General features: G+C 37.0%; 1 protein-coding gene and 1 long non-coding RNA gene across 2 annotated transcripts in view; one reads left to right on the forward strand and one right to left on the reverse strand.

The window, feature by feature from the left end:
* LOC141771947 (uncharacterized) overlaps positions 1 to 23,112 on the reverse strand; it is a 313,743-nt gene that overhangs the window by 284,265 nt on the left and 6,366 nt on the right. The window lies entirely within an intron of this gene.
* On the forward strand, positions 1,333 to 23,030 carry LOC141771941 (scavenger receptor cysteine-rich type 1 protein M130). Its single transcript, XM_074642488.1, has 19 exons — positions 1,333 to 1,417; positions 4,651 to 4,965; positions 5,162 to 5,272; positions 6,567 to 6,776; positions 6,869 to 7,072; positions 7,304 to 7,458; positions 9,669 to 9,813; positions 10,007 to 10,312; positions 11,257 to 11,559; positions 11,712 to 12,005; positions 12,628 to 12,921; positions 13,531 to 13,842; positions 15,098 to 15,373; positions 16,204 to 16,379; positions 16,598 to 16,706; positions 16,896 to 17,045; positions 18,013 to 18,108; positions 19,374 to 19,544; positions 19,665 to 23,030. Exons 1-19 carry the CDS (start codon positions 1,360 to 1,362, stop codon positions 19,847 to 19,849), a joined length of 3,870 nt encoding a protein of 1,289 aa, XP_074498589.1. The 5' UTR covers positions 1,333 to 1,359; the 3' UTR covers positions 19,850 to 23,030.

A 23,112-nucleotide genomic window follows, 5' to 3' on the forward strand; every position in this document is an offset into this window, starting at 1 on the left:
TTAATAGCTTGACATTTCTCTGATGTAAGTTGACATTTGTCTCTGCCGAGTGTGTTGCTTCTTAAAGCAAAGTCTTTGTAGCCTACTGAAGAACTTATTCCCAGATGTCAGAGTTTCATACTTAAAATAATTTTACTTTATTAAAGACAGAAAAGTTATCATATATTACTGCCGTCGATTAGACAACTATACAATATGTTGTCTGCTGTGTGTAATGACGGCGACTGAGATCTCAATCCAAATGAAACAAATATCATTCAATTTTTTATTCATTTCTCAGTTATGGTATATTGTATTTTTTTTTGCTTTTTTGTTTTAGGATATTGTACAAGAGTTTGGGGACTTACACAATGTAATCGTTGTATAAATAAAACTGATCCCAAAAGGAGATTTTTTTAATTTTAGATTTTTTTGTTTTAAAGCAACTATTGACATTTATTAACTATTATTATTAATAATGAATTTAGTTTACCCAGTCATTAGAGAAATAACATCCATCTGTGTTGCCATGAAATACTTGTGATCTTATTGGTGACAAAAAAGACATTTTAATCAGATGCAACTTTAAAGAACCAGAATAAATTTAAGACATCAGGTTTCGTGCTTTGCATCATTCTCCAGGTGCCGTATGCATGACGGCAAAAAGGATTTCATTTATTCAATGTTTGTTTAATGGCTGTTTCCATATATATATATATATATACATATAACATATATAGCCATCACGTTATATATATATATATATATATATATATATGGAAACAGACATAAATAAACATTAAATAATATAAATTATATACATAATATATAATAAACATTAAATATATACTGTATAATGTATAATATACATTAAATATATATATACTGTATATACATATATACAATATATATATATATATATATATATATATATATATATATATATATATATATGGAAACAGCCATTAAATAAACATTAAATAAATGAAATCCTTTTTGCCTTCATGCATACGGCACCTGGAGAATGATGCAAAGCACGAAACCTGATGTCTTAAATTTATTTATTATTTGATTTACTTATTTAAATTTATATATATACATTTGAGGATGTGGAGTAGAAAAAACTAATGCAAAACATAATTGTGTTTATATATATATATATATGTATATATACATATATATATATATATATACATATAAAAAAGTGATTCATTTTTGTGCCATTGTGAGACAATATTGGTGAGTCTAACTGTGACCATGCCTCACATGCATGTAGTGTAACAGCTCATCTCCATCCTTGGTGGGCTGCACATCCATGGCAATATAAAGCTGAGCCCATCACTGGTCTGCCTCACTCTCTAGTCTTGAGCTGTGGTGACAATGTGGTCCCTCCTTCTCCTCCTCTACACAGCTTTCACTGAGCCGCTGATCACACAAGGCAAGTTACAACTATTCTCTTCAGATTTTTTTTAATCAAGCTTTAAAAGTGTAAGAGCCACAATCGGACAAAGTTTTTCTTCTGTTTTTGTCAGCATCAGTTTAGATGAACTATTCTGCTAAGTTTGCTGCATTCTGTGTCATGTTAAAAACGGATTAATAGCACAAAATAATGGATTGGTAATTTATTTTGGTATTTCTTGATGTGTAGAAAGAAATCCCAGGATAGGCAGTTACCTATTTAATCATTGAAACGTGTATGAAAATTGCCAAAAGTCATTCCACACGTCTTATGTCCGATCAATGAATTAATATCATGTAAAAGTGTTGAGGTCAGACCTTCATATAGAAGTTACATCAGGACACTCCTGGCTCAAATTGTCATTCATTTATAAATTAGCATTAGCATGCCTGAGAAATCATAACGTCAATAAAGATCACTCTGATTCTGATTTGGGTGAAATTTGAATAAATTCTAAAGTGATCTTAATTAGTTTTGGATTAAATCATTTACAACAGATTGCAATGAAAGATTATTCTCATATAATTTATGATCTCATTCCAGTGTGCTTTGCACAAGGTCTATTATTCGACGCGTTTACTTTTAATATTCTTCTTCCGTCTAAACCTTTGCCGCTCTACTCCTCCCGTAACACCTGTACAAAAAATACATCAAAACGTACGGAATGATCGTGTGCTATGACTTTTCTAAGAGATACGGGCAGCGGTTTCCGAAAAAATTATGCGAAAGCGTGATTTCTTTCTCCATAGGAATGATTGGAAAATCAACGTGAAGAGAGCTCAAAAACACTCCTCTTTGGGGCCATACAAGGTCGCCATACTTTAACATAGAAACATGATTAAAAGTTTAAACGGGTCATGAGATTGGGACTTTATTGGGCCAAATGGGTATTTTGATAGCTGGCACGGTTTTCACGAAATCGCAGTTTACGTTTTGTGAAATTTTCAGACGGTTTCAGATTTTATAATGGGTGTGTATTGCGTGGATCGTTAAGGGCTAGAGTGCGTGACATCACACCTAGAGTGCAGGAAAGCTTTAAAAATATTTTAAAAATATTCCAAACAAATTGCTCCCTAACCCACAATTTTCCCTCTTTATAGATATTTTTTTCATCAAATTGTAGGAAATGTTGTGCTGGTTGCAGTCATGTTGCTATGGAATCAGTCGGACTTACACATTTGGCGATAAATGCCTGGAAGTGACAGCAACTCCAGGCTACCTTCCCATAGGGGCTCATGTTAAATTTCAAAAACATTTTTTAACTTGTTAACTCCTATTATAAGCTGTCTGACTGAGGACACTTAGCGGTGTGTGTGTGTGTGTGTGGCCTATATATCTCAAACACAGAGGTCTATTATGAATAAATAAAATCAACCGGGATTTGGACAATTACTATTAATTATGGACATACAAAAATACAATTAATATGCTCTCCTTAAACTTACCAGACACTATGGAAGTCTGACTCTGCCCCCCACCGTCCCGGCACCAGCACCAGGCACACTGGTTAAAATTTCTTGCGAAATTTTCTAGTTTAATTTACTATCATTACTAAAACACATTTTCAATTACCAATCAAAGTTCTTAAGAGGCAACACAATTACTTCAAGAAAATAGCAATAGATAAATAATAATAGTACATTTAAATATTCCTCTATTCAGCCAGATACAGAATTACAGGCGTCCATCTCCACACAAAAATATCCTTTTTCATTTGCAGTTGTGCTGTCATTTCTTCCATTATGTTCACCTGTCTCAGTCTCTTAGTGCTTGTTCCACTGTTATTATTACTGCCCCTGGTATTATTAACAATAATACACTGAAGATATATAAATTATTACCGTCGTTTGGGAGGATTTTACTGTTTGTTTTTCAGAAACTAATAAATGCCTGTTTTATGTATTTGGTGTAGTCGTGAAGGCCCACAGCGTCAGACTGCCATAGAGGAGACCTCCATTCTTCTCAGATATTTTAATAGAACTTTCATAACTAGCTGTAGCTTACAGTTGATTTTTAATTAATAAAGTCAAAAAAAATCTCCCCATGGTCCAATACCAGAGCTGACTTCTGACTACTGCAAAAGATCATGACTTTGAAATTAGTTTTAATAAAAGAACGAAAGAAAACGGGCTAATCTTTAATTAGCCCAACATTTGGCATATATATATATATATAATATATATATATATATATATATATATATATAGAGAGAGAGAGAGTGTTGTTAGTGTTTCTGTGAGTGGGCTGATTAATGAATGTATTCTGTCATCTTGAAACAGTCTCATGTTGTTGTAATTGAGCCTTTCTGAGGTTAAATCAATAAATTTTTTCATAAATGAAAATCAAAAGAAAATGAAGACGGAAATGGAAAATGCACGAAGACTGACTTTAAATATGTCTATAATGCATGAAGACTGTAGTATATTTAAATATGTCTATAATACATGAAGACTGTAGTATATTTAAATATGTCTATAATGCATGAAGACTGTAATATATTTAAATATGTCTATAATACATGAAGACTGTAGTATATTTAAATATGTCTATAATACATGAAGACTAGTATATTTAAATATGTCTATAATACATGAAGACTGGAGTATATTTAAATATGTCTATAATACATGAAGACTAGTATATTTAAATATGTCTATAATACATGAAGACTGTAGTATATTTAAATATGTTCATAATACATGAAGACTGTAGTATATTTAAATATGTCTATAATACATGAAGACTGTAGTATATTTAAATATGTTCATAATACATGAAGACTGTAGTGTATTTAAATATGTCTATAATACATGAAGACTGTAGTATATTTAAATACGTCTATAATGCATGAAAACTGTAGTATATTTAAATATGTCTATAATACACGAAGACTGTAGTATATTTAAATATGTCTATAATACATGAAGACTGTAGTATATTTAAATATGTCTATAATACACGAAGACTGTAGTATATTTAAATATGTCTATAATACATGAAGACTGTAGTATATTTAAATATGTCTATAATACATGAAGACTGTAGTATATTTAAATATGTCTATAATACATGAAGACTGTAGTATATTTAAATATGTCTATAATACATGAAGACTGTAGTATATTTAAATATGTCTATAATACATGAAGACTGTAGTATATTTAAATATAAATATAAATATGTCTAAATAGCTGCTGTCATGTTGCTGTCAGGTGACAACAGGCTGATTCTAATCAATGGAAGCCACCCATGTGAAGGCTATATTAGCATCTACCATGACAGCAAGTGGGGCTACGTTGGACATAAGACCTGGAGCGAGAACATTGATAAAGTGGTGTGCAAGAGCACTCAGTGTGGGAAACATAAGAAGAGCTCCAAAGAGACGGTACCATGGTACACATGGAACAAAGTCTGGCTCAATGAAGTAACCTGCATTGGGAACGAGAGTCACCTGTGGGGCTGTAAACATCCTGGTTGGAACAACAGCTTCTTCGGAGAGGGCACTCTGATGAAGATCCAGTGTTCAAGTAAGGATCAACTTTGAACATTTAAAGAGCCCAATTCTGACATGATGATGATGATGATGATGATGATGATGATGATGATGATGATGATGATGATGATGATGATGACGACGACGTCGATGATGATGATGATGGCGATGATGGCGTTGGCTGTTTTTTTTTATTTGTAATTGGCTGTTCCCTGTGTTTGCTCTTCTAGATAACATCACATTCAGCCTGGATGAATTTATATGTGCGGGAGCCGTCAAGTACCAGAGCTCCACCGATGGTATGGAAACTGACTCTGGTTACCTGTGTGATGATAACTGGGGTAAGAAGTGCATCCTCTACACGTCTGTCTAAACGCTCTAAAGACAAAGACGGACATTTGGTTCACTTTAGTGTAAATTTACTAACCAGTGGAATGGTGGATAGTACTCAGTGGTAATAGTACTCAGTGGTAATAGTACTCAGTGGTAATAGTACTCAGTGGTAATAGTACTCAGTGGTGAATAGTACTCAGTGGTAATAGTACTCAGTGGTGAATAGTACTCAGTGGTTATAGTACTCAGTGGTAATATTACTCAGTGGTGGATAGTACTCAGTGGTAATAGTACTCAGTGGTGATAGTACTCAGTGGTGAATAGTACTCAGTGGTAATAGTACTCAGTGGTGAATAGTACTCAGTGGTAATAGTACTCAGTGGTAATATTACTCAGTGGTGGAGAGTACTCAGTGGTAATAGTACTCAGTGGTGATAGTACTCAGTGGTAATAGTACTCAGTGGTGAATAGTACTCAGTGGTTATAGTACTCAGTGGTAATATTACTCAGTGGTGGATAGTACTCAGTGGTAATAGTACTCAGTGGTGAATAGTACTCAGTGGTGAATAGTACTCAGTGGTTATAGTACTCAGTGGTAATATTACTCAGTGGTGGATAGTACTCAGTGGTGAATAGTACTCAGTGGTGAATAGTACTCAGTGGTTATAGTACTCAGTGGTAATATTACTCAGTGGTGGATAGTACTCAGTGGTGAATAGTACTCAGTGGTAATAGTACTCAGTGGTGGATAGTACTCAGTGGTAATAGTACTCAGTGGTGAATATAACTCAGTGGTGGATAGTACTCAGTGGTTATAGTACTCAGTGGTGAATAGTACTCAGTGGTGGATAGTACTCAGTGGTAATAGTAGTTTCATCCTGTGGTTCCCAACCTAGGGCACTGGCCCTAGGTTGGGACCCTCCAAAGGGTCACTAGATCAATGTGAGGGGTCGTGAGCAACATTCCATACTTCAAAGCACAAAGTGGTTGTTTCAGACTTTCTAATACATTTAAATAGATTTGTTTGAGTAAAGGCCTTTACACACCAGCAGAGGCTTTTTTTGTTGTTGCTGTGATTCATTTTCAAACTGTCCAAACCAAGATGGCAATACTCCTTTCATCGTGGCCAAAGGCAGCACATACCAGATCCACTCCTTCCCTTCTTACCTGTCACAATAAAAGCCCTAGACATATCATATCCGTGTATAAAGGCCTTTATGGTCAGGTATCAGGTATTGTGACATATTCTGTACTAAGATGATGATTATTAAACACTGTATATATGATTCCTCTCCCATAAAGGAAAAGATCAAAAAGATCTTTTGTGTAAAACCCTCAAATGCGGTGAATCCAAGGATCCTCCTCTTGAGGACTGGATGGATTGGAAAGAATTCAAAAACTCAAAGAGGATGAAGATCGACTGTTCAGACATGACAAATGTAACTCATCTGTGGCAGTGTGCCCCTAAGGAGGACAAATCATGCAAAAAACGTGCTTCTGTCATGTGCACAGGTAACACACACACACACATACAGTATATAGTCACTAAGTTTACTCAAGTGTTGCGACACATCAGTAAATTAAAAAAAATGCTTCATAAACAGATTTTAAGAGACTGCAACTCCAAGGAAACCCATCAAATGTCTGTTCTGGGCGGCTGGAGGAAATGAAAAGTAATGTCTGGAGTAACTGGAATGAACCTGTTAGCACCAGCAAAACTGGTCCTGATGTGTGGTGCCAGCAAATGCACTGTGGTACCAATGTGAATCACAGTACCGACAACGGGATCACAAAGCTCCACTGCTCAGGTAATCCAACCAATTCATATTCATCCACGTCTTTTCCTCTTACTTTGATTTCCAGATCAAAACAATCTGGTTTTGTTTTATATATTGTTTCTAACAATTGACAAAATTATTCATCAAAGAATGAATGTGACTATTCATATTTTACCAGCCCACTATCTTGAGCTGCTTTGAAATCTAAATCATGATATCAACAACATTTCCTACGTGTCTTTTTATTTTTATTTTCCACAGACAAAGTTGAAGTGGTTCTGATGTCCAACAACCAACCCAGCAAGTGCTACGGTGCCGTTAATATTCAAGTGAATGGTAGTTCAAGGCCCGTGTGTGCCACCACTTGGACCCGGAAGGAAGCTGCAGTGGTTTGCAAAGAGCTGAACTGTGGGGATGTCAGTATAGCCGTGTTTCCATTCACATGCTTTTATCCACATTTTCAAGTATCGCATTAGAGAAGCTGTATAGAATTCGATAAAACTTCCTCAATTTGCGCAAAAAAAGTTTTTACGCTCGCTTCATGTGGTTTTTGCCTTTGTCCAGAAAGAGTTGATGCGGAAACATCTTTACTGAATCAAGTCTGATGTAGCGAACACTTAACTGACATCAGTGATCAGCTGTTTCTGGATATATATATTCATATCATCTTTGTCTACAGACAGCATGAGACACGGCCAGTACTAGCTGACATGAAAGAACTATTGAAACTGATTCCTGAAGACCTCTCTCCATTTCTCTCTCGTACATGATTAGATGGCCGAGGCCAACCTCTTTTATTTCTGGTTCGCAACCTCTACTTCTTCTTCTACTCTGTTTACTGGTAGATTACAGCCGTGTGTAGCTTATAGCGTCAACTACTGACCAAACTACGCTGTAGCTGAGTTTATTCACTCCAAACCAGTTGATGGAAACGTGCCTGAAACATTTATTTTTTGCGACATTTCAAAAGTTCACTTAAAAATCTGAATGACAACTGAATGGAAACACGGCTAGCACTATAAAACACATTTATTTAATGTAAGATATGTAACTTTGTTGAACAGCAGCCACTGTGGCCACAAGTAACAATTACGGGATAATGCCAAAATATAGAAGTAGAAAATAGACCAGGGGTCTTTACTATCAAAAGAGCCATTTTAGGTGAAAAAAAGAAAAAAAGAAATCTGTCTGGAGCCGCAAAACATTTGATCATTGTGATGAAGGTAACACAGTTGATAGTCTAAGAATATAGTATATAAGTCTAATGCAGTGAGGGCAAAAGAGCAAATGTACTACGGAGTATTAGAAAATTAAAATAATGAATTAAAATGAAAAAATAGGAGATTTACAGAATAAAGTCATAATATTACCAGAAAAAAAGTCGTAATATTACGAGAATTAAGTCCTAATATTACCAGAAAAAAAGTCATCATATTACCAGAATAAAGTCATAATTTTACGAGAAAAAAAGTCGTTATATTACGAGATAAAGTCTTAAATTTATGAGAAACAAGAAAATAACACGTAAAATTACTACTTTATAATATTATGACTTTATTCTCATAATGATACGACTTTTTTCTCGTAAACCTATTTGACTTTATTATCGTAATATTCCGACTTTTTTTCTCATAAACCTATGACTTTATTTTCATATTACAATTTTTTTCAGGTAAACCTATGACTTTATTCTTGTAATATTACGACTCTATTCTTGCAATCTCAGATTTTTTTTTCCCCTCAATGTGGCCCTAATACTCCGTCGTACCATAGACCTTCAACAATGATATATAAAATTGAGTATGTAAACAAAAAACAGTTATTCATTTCCATTTTTAAAACTCCACAGGGAGCAACTGGAGAGGAGCTAAAGAGACGTATGTGGCTCCGGAGCTGCAGGTTGCAGACCCCTGGAATAGAGTCATAAAGACAGCAAACTGACTCAAACATGTCAGCTCAGAAATATCTCAAGTTTACTAACATTAGCAAACATTAGCCACATTAGCTGCTGGTCAGACACACCGAGGAAGTCTATGGCAGCAAAACTCCTGAGTGTACTGAACGAAGCATGGGCTGTTTATGGCATATTATAAGTTAGATGATTATTAATTCAACGACTCATTTGTAAGAGCTAGAATGTCTTTTTTTTTCTTTTTTCCAAGTTTCATAGTCTTGCATTTAATGTGTAAAGGAATAGTTTGGCATTTTTGGAAATATGCTTATTCACTATCTCTCTTATATCCGTCCGCTAAACATGAACCAGGAGACAATTAGCTTAGCTTAGCATAAAGAGGAAACAAACTGGGAGGATGTTTCACCTCTAGGCTAGCTGTTTCCTCCTGTCTTCAGTCTTCATGCTAAGCTAAGCTAACCATCCCCCGGCTGTAGCGCATTCAACGGACACATAGGAGACTGATAGCTTTCCACAAAAAAGCAAATAAACGTATTACCTACAATGTCAAACTATTCATTTAAAGTCTTTGCCAATAACTTTTATATTCTTCTTCTTCTTCTTCTTATTATTATTATCTCTGTAAATTACTGTTCTTTTTGAGTCAATTGGGGCCTTCTGTTTGGCACAGATGAATGCCATGATATCCAAATAATCAGAAATGCTTTCTTCTAGGTGTATATTGAAAAAAAGAAGAATCAAAGATCGTTCAAGGGGATAATGGACAATGTCAAGTGCTCAGGCAACGAAGCGTCACTGTGGCACTGTAGCGCCAAGCATGTCAGCTCATGTTCTTCCGAGGCCTACGTAGTCTGTTCAGGTGAGATATGGCAGGAATCATATGGTGATAGTCTCTTCCTGTTATTTTAACTTTGACATATTGGTGGAAGCAAAAACACGACAGCTGTGCGATGTCATGTCGTGATGCAAAAGCATGTGTGCAATTCTACCCAAATGTATGCAATAAGAGCACGTGTACCATGTTTGACAACTCTCTTGCTGTCGTGGAACAGGAAGTATGAAAGTGAGATTGGCGGACGGTCCTGGAAAATGTGCCGGGAGAGTGGAGATCCAGTATGAGGGCCTATGGCAACGGGTCCGAAAGGAAGAATGGAAGGACGCCAATTCAGATGCTGTCTGCAGAGAACTGGGCTGTGGGAATAAAAGAGATCTGACCGAGTTCTGCAAGGGCTCAGTTCAATTTCTGGCTAAGACTGTAACATGCGCGAATACCGCCAAAAAAATATCCGAGTGTGAGACAGCTGATATCGCACAACCGAATGATAAGGAGGTGGAGGCGAAGGGAATAACCTGTGAAGGTGAGTGTTTTTCTCTTGTTGTGCCTGACTGTCAGTTACAGTAGAGAGGTGTGCATAAAGGCGCTCAAGTGAACTTGAATCTGCCGTTTTTGTTTGAGGTTGGAGTGGAAAGAAGGCCTTTATTACAGGCACTGCAAAGAGAGAGAGAGTCTTCAGATATGTAGCTGTTTGGTGCTGAGCAGGTGGCGTACTTAACTGTGGGTTTTGTGCTGGAAACAGCTGCTGAAAGTGAGGTCAAAAAGAGTTACAGACTACAACCAAACCACTCAGCTGGGAGATACTACGGTGCTCTGAGCTGAGGGGAAGTCTCCCTCTCTCTCTCCCTCTCTCTCTCTCTCTCTCTCTCTCTGTCTCTGTTTTCATGTGCAGTTACACCCTTCTGTTCAGTCAATCCTCTGAAACGAAACTGTGTCAACAAAATGATGTCGTACAACACATTTCACACAAGATATCAGAGCTTCTTCTTCCTCGTGTCCAGCCATCTTCTATATCACGTCTTTCCAGTGGTTGGCGCAGGCGAGCGCAGCGGCATTTGGTTCGGCAAGGTCATCTTTGGTACATTGTGGAGCTGAAGATGTACTGAACCAAATGAAGAGACCATAAAAAGCTTTGGGAGGATCATATCAAATACAATTTGACATATGTGCCGACGTATGTTATATTTAGATTTTCAGGAAAACTCCGTTGGCGTCCCTGAAGAACGATTAGTTTCAACAATGTACGGTGCAGAGTTATTGTCTAACTTTAAAAACTACATCTCACCATTTTCTTGATTCTTGGACAAAAGTGACTTTCTATATTTTATAACCCTATTCAAGTTTGTGTGTGGGGGCTTGAGCCTATCCCAGCATGCATTGTGGAGGAAGAGAGGGACACCCCGGGGACAAGTTGCCAGTCTGTCATAATCTAATACTAATGGTCTATCTTGCTTTTGTCCCGGTCAGAGCACAAGGTGGTGATTCTGAATGGAAGTGATTCCTGTTCTGGCCGGGTGGGGATAAAGAAAGGCACAAACACCAAATGGCTCTCCGGCTCTAACGAGACATGGAACCAACAGTCTGCAAACACAGTGTGTCAGCAGATGCACTGTGGGAACGCCTCATCCTTTAACTCCGAGTCTAGTGCTGATATCCAGAAAGATGTTTGGGCTGAATCTTACAACTGCTCATCCGACACCAAATCTCTGTTTGACTGTGAAAAAAACAATCTGACCACCAGAAACACTATTGCCACTGTCAACTGCTCAGGTAATGTGACGGGCTTGATTTTCAAATGAAAACCTTTATTCATCATGGCCATTATTTATTATTATGTCACCGGTTGTGGTCCAGTTTGAAATAATCTGCTGATGCAAGTCTGCAAACAGCCTCCTCATCCCTTTTCTTGTTTGCCACGACAGAAAAACTCGAAGTGAAGCTGAGCAAAGGCTGCTGGGGGAATGTCCGTGTTTGTGTGGACGGAAAGAAGTGTGGAAGTGTGTGCGCAGACACCTGGATGCCGGAAAGGTCTAAGATGCTGTGTAAAAACCTGGGCTGTGGGGACGGAAACCTGACACCAATCACCAAGCCTGGAGAAAGTAAGGCCCTCTTCACAAGTTTGCACTGTACAGACGAGGCGACCAACCTGACCCAGTGCAACTTCGTCAGGAATGAAAATGATATCAGCTGTGAACAAGCCTATGTTGTTTGCTCAGGTAATGGGTTGTTTTTAATATATATTTATTTAAAATGAAATCATTATTAGACTGTTGTTTATTATTTAATGGATTCCTACCACCTCAAAAGGCCTATTTCCAAATTTCAGTTGATTTTGCCCTAATTACCTTCACCAAGGAGGTGTTATCTGTTTGCTAGGTGGTTTACCTGAACATCTGGAGGGAAGTTAGACCAAAGAACACTTGATTTATTTTTGGCGATCTGGTCAGTAGAGGCCAAATCATTTTCCACCCTCCATATGGGCAAAGCAACAACAACCAACTCTTTATTAATCTCTCTTTGGTCAAATTCTTCTTCAGCACATTTAGTACAACACAGAAATTTATGTACAAACAAATAACTTCATCTCTTGTTCTTGTTGTTTTAATATGGCTCTTACTTTCCATAAATCTTCCAAGTCCTTAAAGGTCGACAGCTCTTGAAGAAACACGCACATATTAAACTCTGATGTGCACATGCCACCTTCTTAACATTCATTTTACCTTTGCAAATAGTTGACATTGTTGTCCATCAGTATGTATTTTGATCCAGATCATTTATTTTTGTCTTATTAAAATAACGGATGACATGAAGTTCCTAATTGTCAGTGTTGATTTGCAGGTAGCATCAAATCTGGATTTAGTGATACCAGAGATAAATGTTATGGAAATGTGGTGGTGCACTATGAAGACCAGAGGCTCCCAGTCTGCAAAACTGCTCTTGACATCAAAACACAAAACATCATCTGTGGGGAGCAGAACTGTGGTCAGGCTGACACACAGATTGACTACTTCGGACCAGAGCCAGTAGAGGATTATTTAATTTCACAAATAACGTATGTTAACAAGTCATTAACATCATGCGATGTCAAGCCAAAGAACAATTCCTGTGAATTTGGTGGCCTCCAATGCTCCGGTATGTGTCATGATTTTGTCTCAAACTGATCACTTTCAAAATGTCTTCATTGTCCATGTCCTCTGTTTTTGTCAAACTACAGGTCTCTTCTCTTCTCTATGTAATGCCTTCATGTTGAACAGTTAGGATGTGTAGGTCAGAATAGTGGACGGTTTTCCCTCTAGCATTCCAGCACATCTGGGACCTTCTTTTGAATGGGCGTCAATATGCTTGTTCACTTTCTTGTCCAGACTTAGAGGAGAAGATTGATAGCACTGTCATGTTTGTAGGACAAATACGAAGGCACCGCCAGGAGTTCTCAGTTCTCATCAAACTCTCAGCTAACATATTAGCATAACTAGCATATTTTCCTAAATAAAGTTTGCCTTGATGTTAAAGGAATGGTTCGATAGTTACTGTTATGTTGTTTCCTCGACAATTAAAATATTAGCTAGACATTACAAACATGTGCTGGAGCCATAGTTAAATTGGTGGAGGATCACTGAGCTAACTCTCACTAGTTTGTGTCCACAGCATGTAGCCTAATCTGCATATTTAAGCTCTTACTAATTACAAGTTCTGTGAGTTTTGTATTTCCTGAATCTTGTCTCACTCTCATGTTTCCTTTAGACTGGAGTAAGATGGCGCTGACACTCGGCAAGGCCTGTAGCGGAGATGTGTCTGTTCACTCGCAGGGGGGAATACGTGCTGTTTCCTCTGAAGGCTGGAATGCAACTGAGGGGGAGAGACTCTGCCAGGATATGAAATGCGGCAAATTCAGGTCAAATAAAACGACTCCATTGACTCAATCCGTTCTCTGGCCCACCATCTTCAGCTGCGAAGGTGTAGAGAAGAAACAAGGGAACATCTGGGACTGTGAGAATCAAACCTTGTCTTCACAGGGAAACACAACAAAGCAGCAGCTGAAAATTGAATGTGAAGGTAAATTTAATCTCTGCAAGGATTGCCTCGTAAATGATCACAGAATCTTTGCAATTGCATCAGAAACCACCTGAAAGTGAGACATGACACTAAGTGTGTGTAAGAAAAACTAGAAGCTATTTTGTTTTTGGCTGGACCGCAAAGGGCCAGCCCTACAAACGCAAAGGTCTGTCACTGAGTGACTGACTGAGTGATGAAGTTACAGGATTGGTCGGCCGACTGTTGGAGTTTCCTCATTGGTCGTTGCTCTTTCAAAATGAAAAGGCGGAGAACAGTTCTGTGTTTACGTTTTCTGGGGAGCGTGTCAGTGGGTCAATGTATCATTACATAGTGCTGTTATTGTGCATGTGCTATTGTTTATGTTCGTTTAAGTTACGTTATGTTGTGCTTCGTATTGTGTTACCGTACATTCACACCAAGCGCGAAGCAAATTAGCAAGCCACACGTCGCTACTGCGGTATGAACCCAAAATAAACACACTGTGCTGTGATTTAATTGCAATAAACGGATCAAAATGATGCCGAAATAACTACATAATGATGCTGATTAGTCAAAAGTCTGAATTCATGCTTTGTCAGGTCTGTCCGCAAGACGACAAGCAAACAACTTTTAAAACTTGTTTTCTGAATGGAGTTCGGATCGATCAGTGCCAGGCTATGCTAACATTGTAGCTGCTCCATTAACACTCCTTCTAGGAATAAATACGGCAGCAACAACGTCAGTCAATCAAACATTAAGATATAAGTGGAAAATACTTTTCACAAAACATTATAGACATGACCACTGACTATTTGTGTAACAATTTAGCCACAAATTCACATCCTGACCAGATACGGTCCAGACATATACTCGGTTTTGACCGAGTCTTGTTACAGATGCAGTAGATAGATTTCTCCTCCTCCCCAGTTCTAGGACACCAGAAGTGTGCGCCCCTTGACCGCGGTTAGGGTGCTCGCCATCGGGTGAAAGCCAACCTCAGATTCAGTGGCGTTTCGTGTCGCTGTAGATGGATTTTTTCCTCTCGAATGCGTGCTTACGATCTGACAGCTGGTCGCTACCTTTATACCTTTACACCCAGAAACGTCCCCAACACAGCAAAAGAGAAACAGAAATCCAGGCAGATACAGACAAAGTGGGTCATAGTGATGTTAGAGGGATTATTTTGTTATCAGACTATACATAGTTTTTCTTAGGAAAATCCTACTCATTCAGTCTTTAATTTTTTATCTTGTTATTGTATTGCTTTCCTTTCTAGGTGAGCCCAATGTCACCCTTTCACAGACATGTCGTGGTGAAGTGAAGATAGATGGCACTGAGGTTTGTGCCACTAAGTGGAATGACAAATATTCCCACTTTGTTTGCCAAGAAATGAGCTGTAGCAACGCTGTTCCTGATTTCTTCCGTGGTAAAAATCCTAAACCGGGGGAGCAGTACTTCCATGTCAGCTGTGAGGAAAACCATTTTAAACTTGGCCAGTGCAAGAGAGTCAAAAAAGACTGTAAAGGAAGCTTGGTGTCTGTTTACTGTTTTGGTAAGTATGCATTGAAAGTATTCATCTGTCACCCTGTCTGAGGAAATGTCATTAATATTATTTTAAATGGAGAATATATGTCACAAATGAGCCAAATGAAGTTTGTAGGGCCCTCACACCTTCTCGTCCCCACGTTATTCTGAATTCTTACATTCTATCAGAATATAAAGGATTTAATCGATCGCCCTTTAAATGGGAAAAGCGGGATTCCTCTGTTCAATTTTTAATCTTTTGCATGTTGGAGTACATTTTTAATTTCCAGGAAGTCCCCATAAAGTGAATTTATTATTGTTTTTAGGATCTTTGCAGCTGAAATAGTGAATCAATTCAAATACAGAATAGAATACAGTAGCAGCAGAGAGGTAGACTGAAAGTCACGTCACCTATAGCCAGGAGATGATTAGCGTAGCTTAGCATCAGGCTGAGGAGCAGTATGAAACACCTAGCCTAGCTGTCCATGTCCAAAGTAAAAAGAAAAAAAAAGCCTACCAGCACCTCCACAGTTCACAAGTCAACATGTTATATCTTCTTTGTTTGTTCTCGTGAAAAATGAAGTTAAAAACTGCGACTTGTATTTTCATTTTGGTTGTAATAGCTTTGGGCGAGCTGTTTCCCCGCTGAGCTCAGCTCACCTCACCGTCTCCCGGCTCCAGCTTCATATTTAACAGACTGATATACTGTATGAGACTGTTATGATCCTCTTCTCATTTAACTCCCGGCAAGAAAGTGGATAAGCCTATTTCCTAAAATGCAGAAACTGTTCCTTGAAATGTCTCTGTCCCCAGAATCAATCAAAGTGAATTGTTTTTATTTATTTATTTCTTTTACAGGCCAAATCAAGTTCAACACCTCAGAAATATGTGGAGGTCGGATTGAAGTCAACTATCGAGATAAGTGGGAATACGTGTGTCCCCTGACGTCATTTCCACCGGAACTTAAGGTCTCGCTGTGTGATCGTTGCGGCGGTCACAATAGCAGCATAAAAACACCTCAGAATAAATCAGTGGTACGTCTTTACATTCCACTTTTTGTTTGTTTCTGGCAACGTCCCGTTCATCATTAGTCTAATAAGTATTCTGACATCATGGGACCTTTTTCTGTTCCACTACATGTTGTCCTTATAATTCATTCAGTTCTCATTTTTATCAGTCAGACTCTCTGTTGTTCTGTATGGCTGCATGAAACCGTATTACTCTAAACACAAGTTTCAATTTAAATTTCAAGGTGACCTTGGAAACAACGCTGAATTGCAGCAGCGATAACCTGGACATCAAGTACTGTGTCCGCAACCAGTCCTGTAAAGATGTCAAAGCAGCTGAGATCTACTGCAACAGTAAACCAAACCATGAGTCCTGTCCCAATAAGTCGGGCTGGTTCCCAAAAATATCCATTCAGTTGTTTTGCATAGAAATCAGATCTTTGTTATCTTCATACATAAAACCAATTTCTGATTTGATTAACATAGCATAGTATGTCCTAGTACCAGTACACAGTATAACTATGTATCTGTGTTTGATTTCAGAGTATGTGTTCCCAACAATCCCCGAACCTAAACCCATCCCCGACCGCACAGTGGAAATTATTGTGGGAGTAGGATTTGTTCTGGTTCTGGTGGTGTTGATTGTCGTATTTATAATAATCTGCGTTGTCAGGAAAGCCAAGATTTTCTCATGTGAGTATATTATTCTGTTACACCTCTACTGCTAGAAGTTATTGCTTCAGTTACAGTTAAATACCGATAATGTGTTTCACTTTTATTGAATTGCCTTGAAAAGGTGCCGCATTCCAACAGACAAGATGAAATCAGTGTGTCTAGCCGTCCTGATCATCCCGGTCTCATTTAAACAGTGTACTGGAGCCTTCTGCCACAAGAGGCCAGTCTTTCTGCATCTCTATGCTGCTGTAAAAGAGCATTTCAGATAATGGCAGCACTGCTGCTTCTGTACAGCATTCATGTTACAGCTCCCATATCGTGCTCATTTTCAGGTTCATATTTGTATCTTGTGTTTCTACCAGAACATGTTTACATGCTGTAATGTTCAAAAAACACTTTATTTTCCTCATACTGTCTGCCTGAATATACCTGTATTCATCCTCTGTCTGAAACACTCCGTTTAAGTGCATTTCAATGGAATTGCAACGGAATTGCGTTGCTAGGCAACAGATTGGGTCCATGTTTACTTCCTGTCAGCTGATGTTATTTACATACACTGCAACAAGAAAATAAACTGGGACACATTTAGAATGTTTACGTTTAAAACCGTGTAATGGTCTTAATATTGTATATTTGTGACATCACAAATGGACAGAAATCCTAACGGCTTGTTTCAAACTCACAATTTCTGAATACGGGCTGTGTGTGTTTCTCCGTATATTGTGCATTTTTATAGTTTAACAGTATTTATAAAGCACTTAAACCTGCTTTATAATATAAAAGACCTAAAAATCTCACATTTTATAATATGGGACCTTTAACCTTCTTCAGTTTAAATAGCAGCACATCAGTGCTACCCACCTATGCTTACTTGGGAGCAAATGCAAGTACAGAAGAGTTTAATATATGCATGTGTGGTGTACTAACTGTCGTTATGTCAGTTGTTTGTCATGTACCAGTAAACGTGCAATGTTTTCTGTTGTAGCGAGAAAGTTGCAGAGAAAAGAAGTGGAGTTTGAAAGTGGCGACTACGACGACGTCACGAGCAAAGCAAACGAAATGGAGGTCTTGAGTGGTGGCAGTGAGTCTCAAAACATATTCATTCATTTATTTTATTTGTATTCATTTATTTGTAATTTTCCTAAACAATTCGTGGAATGTTGAATCCTTATCACAGGCTGCACCTCAGTTCTATGTTATATTCTATCACCAGCAGTTACACGAGGCAGTAGTAGAAGAAGAGGTAACATCAAATAAAATAAATCATTAATCCCCAAGGAAACTACATTATTGAATTACAGCATAAGAATAATAGAAAACACAACAGAGTAATAAATATAGTGTATAAGAAGTAATATTAACAGCGGTGCAAAGTATAGAATAGCAATAATAGTAAGATAAATTTAGTAAGATAAGTAAACTAAGATAGAAAAGTAAATAACAACAACATAAGAATAAAACGCAGAGTAATAATGTGTAAGAAGTACCACCGATGCCTAATAGAATAACAATGAAAGTAAGATATAAATAAATAAATAAATAAATAAAAATAAAATAAAATAAATAAGTAAAATAAATTAACTAAAATAGAAACGTAATATTGGCATTGATATTGAAACAGTAATAAAAGTAATATTGCACGTGATATGGACATTATTGTTGATACAACAGTATTTTATTATACATAGCATTATGTTACTTTAATCACATTACTACATTACTATATTGCTAATATTGTACATTTATATTATTATATAGAGGCTATATTATGGTATTATCTTCAATTTCTATTATATATACTGATATGATTACTGTATAGTGTGTATGTTATATAAAGCTTCTACATACAGTATATAGTATTAGACACTCTGTTGTTGTGTATATTGTACTTATTATTCATACCTATTCTTTAAACTATATACTGTATCACATCACAGCTGCCAGAGTTGCACTACTGAATGTCTGTTGCACAATTCGGTTATACAGTATAATCTAAGGTGGCATAAATTATATATTGTATATATCTTTTTAAATGTCGTCTCTCTAATTATTTGTTTTTCATTTATTTCATTCAAATAGTTCTTTTTTGTTGTCTTACTCCTTCATCTGTCCCTTTGCTACGTAACACCAGAGTATTTCCTTGGGGATAAATAAAGTCAAACCTTAATATTAATCACACTTGTTCAAAGTGTAAAATAAGCACAGACTTGGAATATGGCGAAAATATCTTCCATGACTGAGTTTATTAAAGTGGTTTCATGTCTTCATGATGAAAACATTGTGATTTGAAAAGTAGGACAATGTGGACGTATTTGTGAAGGAGTGTCGTTGCTGTTGTTCATGCAGGATTCCCATCGGAGACTGAAGTCGTCACAGAGAACGACGCGCGGAGCACTTCCTCTTTTCCTTACGATGATATCGATGACATGGCCGTGAGTCAGCCGCTGACATCTAAGGCTGCCACCGCCGCTGCCTCAGGAGACAACGACATCCATGAGGGTGACCTCCATCAAAGCGCAGGAAAGTTTGGAACCGGTTTAATCACATCTTTTTTTACACTGGAATACCAATACTTTGACAATTTCTCACATTGTCAACAATCGGACTTAAACAAATTTTAACATGCAACTGTTTTCACAGATGGGGTGATCTACGAGGTGGATGACCCGCAGGAGAATTACGAGGACATCGAAGCCAAAATCATTCAGACTGAAGCTGAAGTCCACAACAGCCCCCAAGCCACACCTGAAAGCGACGCAGCGCCACCTCCAGGATTAGCGCAGGGGGATGAGGACTACCTGGTGCCAGGCCAAGACGGGTGAGCCAAAACTGGGTTTAGCTGGCAAAACAGATCTCCCCAAAACCTAGCTCCCATTTACTCTGACAAGAACGTACCCAAAATATCCAAATTACAGACAGACCAACAATATTATTGTAGAGGAATCTTTAGATGAAGCAGAAATTTGCTGCAATATTTAACTTAAAAAAACAACTTTAAATTGTGTGTATAAAAAAGAAATTCATCCTCGATAAAACAAGTGGAATTATGCATATTCTGAAATACTGATCATTTTCAACCAGACAAGATTGTACAGTTTATGAATAGAAAAACAAGGCATTTCCTGTGTCTACCAAAAACATAATCTGATTGTGTACTGCTTATTTGTATACTTTATCTCTTTCTTTTTTTTACTGTATAATCAAATGTACAATTATATCACCGGTGAGGAGAACGAGTGGTAAAATGTATTTTTTCTTCAAATGTACAAAATTAGAGTGATAGGAAGTTATTACAACTTTGTATCTCTCCCTTTCTTTGTTTTCATTGTAAAATCTTCTGCCTGTTATTGATTTTATGGCTTTTATGAAATGTGCTGCAAATGTTTAACAAACATATATGTTTTTTTTTTATTATTTTGTGAAGAAAATCCAGGCTGTTCTCATACACTGATCGTAGCTATACCTATGAAAAGTATTGCACTATAATTCAGACAACCCACGGAATCAATTCGTATGTAATCCACGTAATAAATTTGAATGTAATCCACATAATCAACTCGTATGTAATCCCCGTAATAAATTCGTATGTAATCCACGTAATAAATTTGAATGTAATCCACATAATCAACTCGTATGTAATCCACGTAATAAATTTGTATGTAATCCACGTAATAAATTCGTATGTAATCCCGTAATATATTCGTATGTAATCCAAGTAATCAATTTGTATGTAATCCACGTAAAGAATTTGTATGTAATCCACGTAATCAATTCGTATGTAATCCACATAATCAACTCGTATGTAATCCACGTAATAAATTTGTATGTAATCCACGTAATATATTCGTATATAATCCACGTAATAAATTTGTATGTAATCCACGTAATCAATTCGTATGTAATCCACGTAATCAATTCGTATGTAATCCACGTAATCAAGTCGTATGTAATCCACGTAATAAATCTGTATGTAATCCACGTAATCAAATCGTATGTAATCCACGTAATATATTCATATGCAATCCACGTAATAAATTTGTATGTAATCCACGTAATCAATTCGTATGTTATCCACGTAATCAATTTGTATGTAATCTACGTAATCAAGTCGTATGTAATCCACGTAATAAATCTGTATGTAATCCACGTAATCAAGTCGTATGTAATCCACGTAATCAATTCGTATGTAATCCACATAATCAATTTGTATGTAATCCACGTAATCAATTCGTATGTAATCCACGTAATCAATTCGTATGTAATCCACATTATCAATTTGTACGTAATCCACGTAATAAATTTGTGTATAATCCACGTAATAAATTTGTATGTAATCCACGTCATTAATTTGTATGTAATCCATGTAATCAAGTCGTATGTAATCCACGTAATCAAATCGTATGTAATCCACTCAATCAAGTTGTATGTAATCCAAGTAATAAATTTGTATGCAATCCACGTAATAAATTTGTATGTAATCCACGTAATCGTGAAACAGGAAGTATAAAGAGCGACGAACGCCGTATAGGGAGGAGGTACGGTTGGCTAGTTGGGTACAAAAACACCAGACTTTTACCCAGGAGACTGCTGTTCGTGTCCTGTTTAAAACTAAAAGTCCATGTTTGATTTATAATGTCACGTAACTGAAGTAATGCCACATGCGTAGTGTTTTTGAACTCAAACCAGTCTTTTTTCTAAGCCTAACCAAGTTGCTTCCTGTGACGAAGGAAGTTTATTTTGAAAAGACTGTGCACGTAACGGGCGGAGACTGACCCGTGTTGCTGGACATTTGTAGGAAAATGTAGGAAAAATGAGGAATCAGTTTTCGTAAGATATAATACAAACTGTTGTATGAGGACACGTTGAGACAGTAGTTGGTGTTGTACAGAGCTTCTATGATTTACACACTATCTGATGAGCGATTACTTTAACTCCATGACGCAAAGACAGCAAAAATGAAACAATAAATGTTCTATGAGTCAAACTCCTTGTGTAACACAGCTGATCCAGTAAACTCAGGTCATATTACCATATATAGTATATAGTATACGTGACATTGTATATTTGTAAGTTGATAGGCTTTGTATGAATGTATAACATTGAGGTTTTACTGTCAAATGGATGTTATTTTAAGGAATAGTTGATACCACTCTGGTCAAACTGTTCCTTTAAAGGTCCCATATTGTAAAAAGTGACATTTTCATGTCTTTTATATTATAAATCAGGTTTATGTGCTATATAAATACTGTTAAACTATCAAAACGCTCAATATATGGAGAAAAACACACACCCCGTATTAAGAAATTGTGCGTTTGAAACGAGCCGTTAGGATTTCTGTCCATTTGTGATTTCACAAATATACAATATCTATAGATCATTACACAGTTTTAAACATGAACATTCTAAATGTGTCCCAGTTTATTTCCTGTTGCAGTGTATGTAAATAACATCAGCTGACAGGAAGTAAACATGGACCCAAACTGTCGCCTAGCAACGCAATTCCGTTGAAATTAGCTAAAGCGGAGCGTTTCAGACAGAGGGTAAATACAGGTATATTCAGGCAGACAGTACGAGGAAAATAAAGTTTTTTTTTAACATTACAGCATGTAAACATGTTCTAGTGGAAAGATCAAAATACAAGTATGAACCTGAAAATGAGCACGATATGGGACCTTTAAACATATTCTATAAAACATGAACATAATGTTAAGTCAGCTGTGACTGTCATATTCTATTGTTTGAGTGTCTTCAACAACAACAAATAGCCAAATTACATTTAACTGAACAAAACCAAAACCAACAACTGTCTCTCTGATGTGATCTCTTTCATGGTGTGTTACTGTATATACTGTGTTTATTTTTTGCTTCTTGTAAAGTTGCTGTATATGTGACCCTTCAGGATTAACTTCAGTCAGGGCATCATATCATCAGCTGTGTAACCATGACTACAGTCTTGTGTTAACAGCAGTTTTGTGCAGCACAACATTAAATTCTTAAGTGAGACTGTGTGTGTGTGCTCTGTGCTCCCACTCTCAGCTTTTCTCCTTTCCTTGTATGTCACGATGCGTCAGAGACTCCCGGCTTT

Source organism: Sebastes fasciatus, chromosome 8 (genome assembly GCF_043250625.1).
Source record: "Sebastes fasciatus isolate fSebFas1 chromosome 8, fSebFas1.pri, whole genome shotgun sequence".
In the NCBI taxonomy this organism is placed as follows: Eukaryota; Metazoa; Chordata; class Actinopteri; order Perciformes; family Sebastidae; genus Sebastes; species Sebastes fasciatus.

What these genes read in the sequence shown, in the direction of transcription:
- LOC141771941 (XM_074642488.1), top strand. Translation starts at nt 1,360, where the DNA reads ATGTGGTCCCTCCTTCTCCTCCTCTACACAGCTTTCACTGAGCCGCTG. An exon ending in CACCTCAGAATAAATCAGTG is followed by an intron (nt 16,380 to 16,597) that starts GTACGTCTTTAC and finishes TTAAATTTCAAG; the next exon opens with GTGACCTTGGAAACAACGCT. An exon ending in GAAAGCCAAGATTTTCTCAT is followed by an intron (nt 17,046 to 18,012) that starts GTGAGTATATTA and finishes TTTCTGTTGTAG; the next exon opens with CGAGAAAGTTGCAGAGAAAA.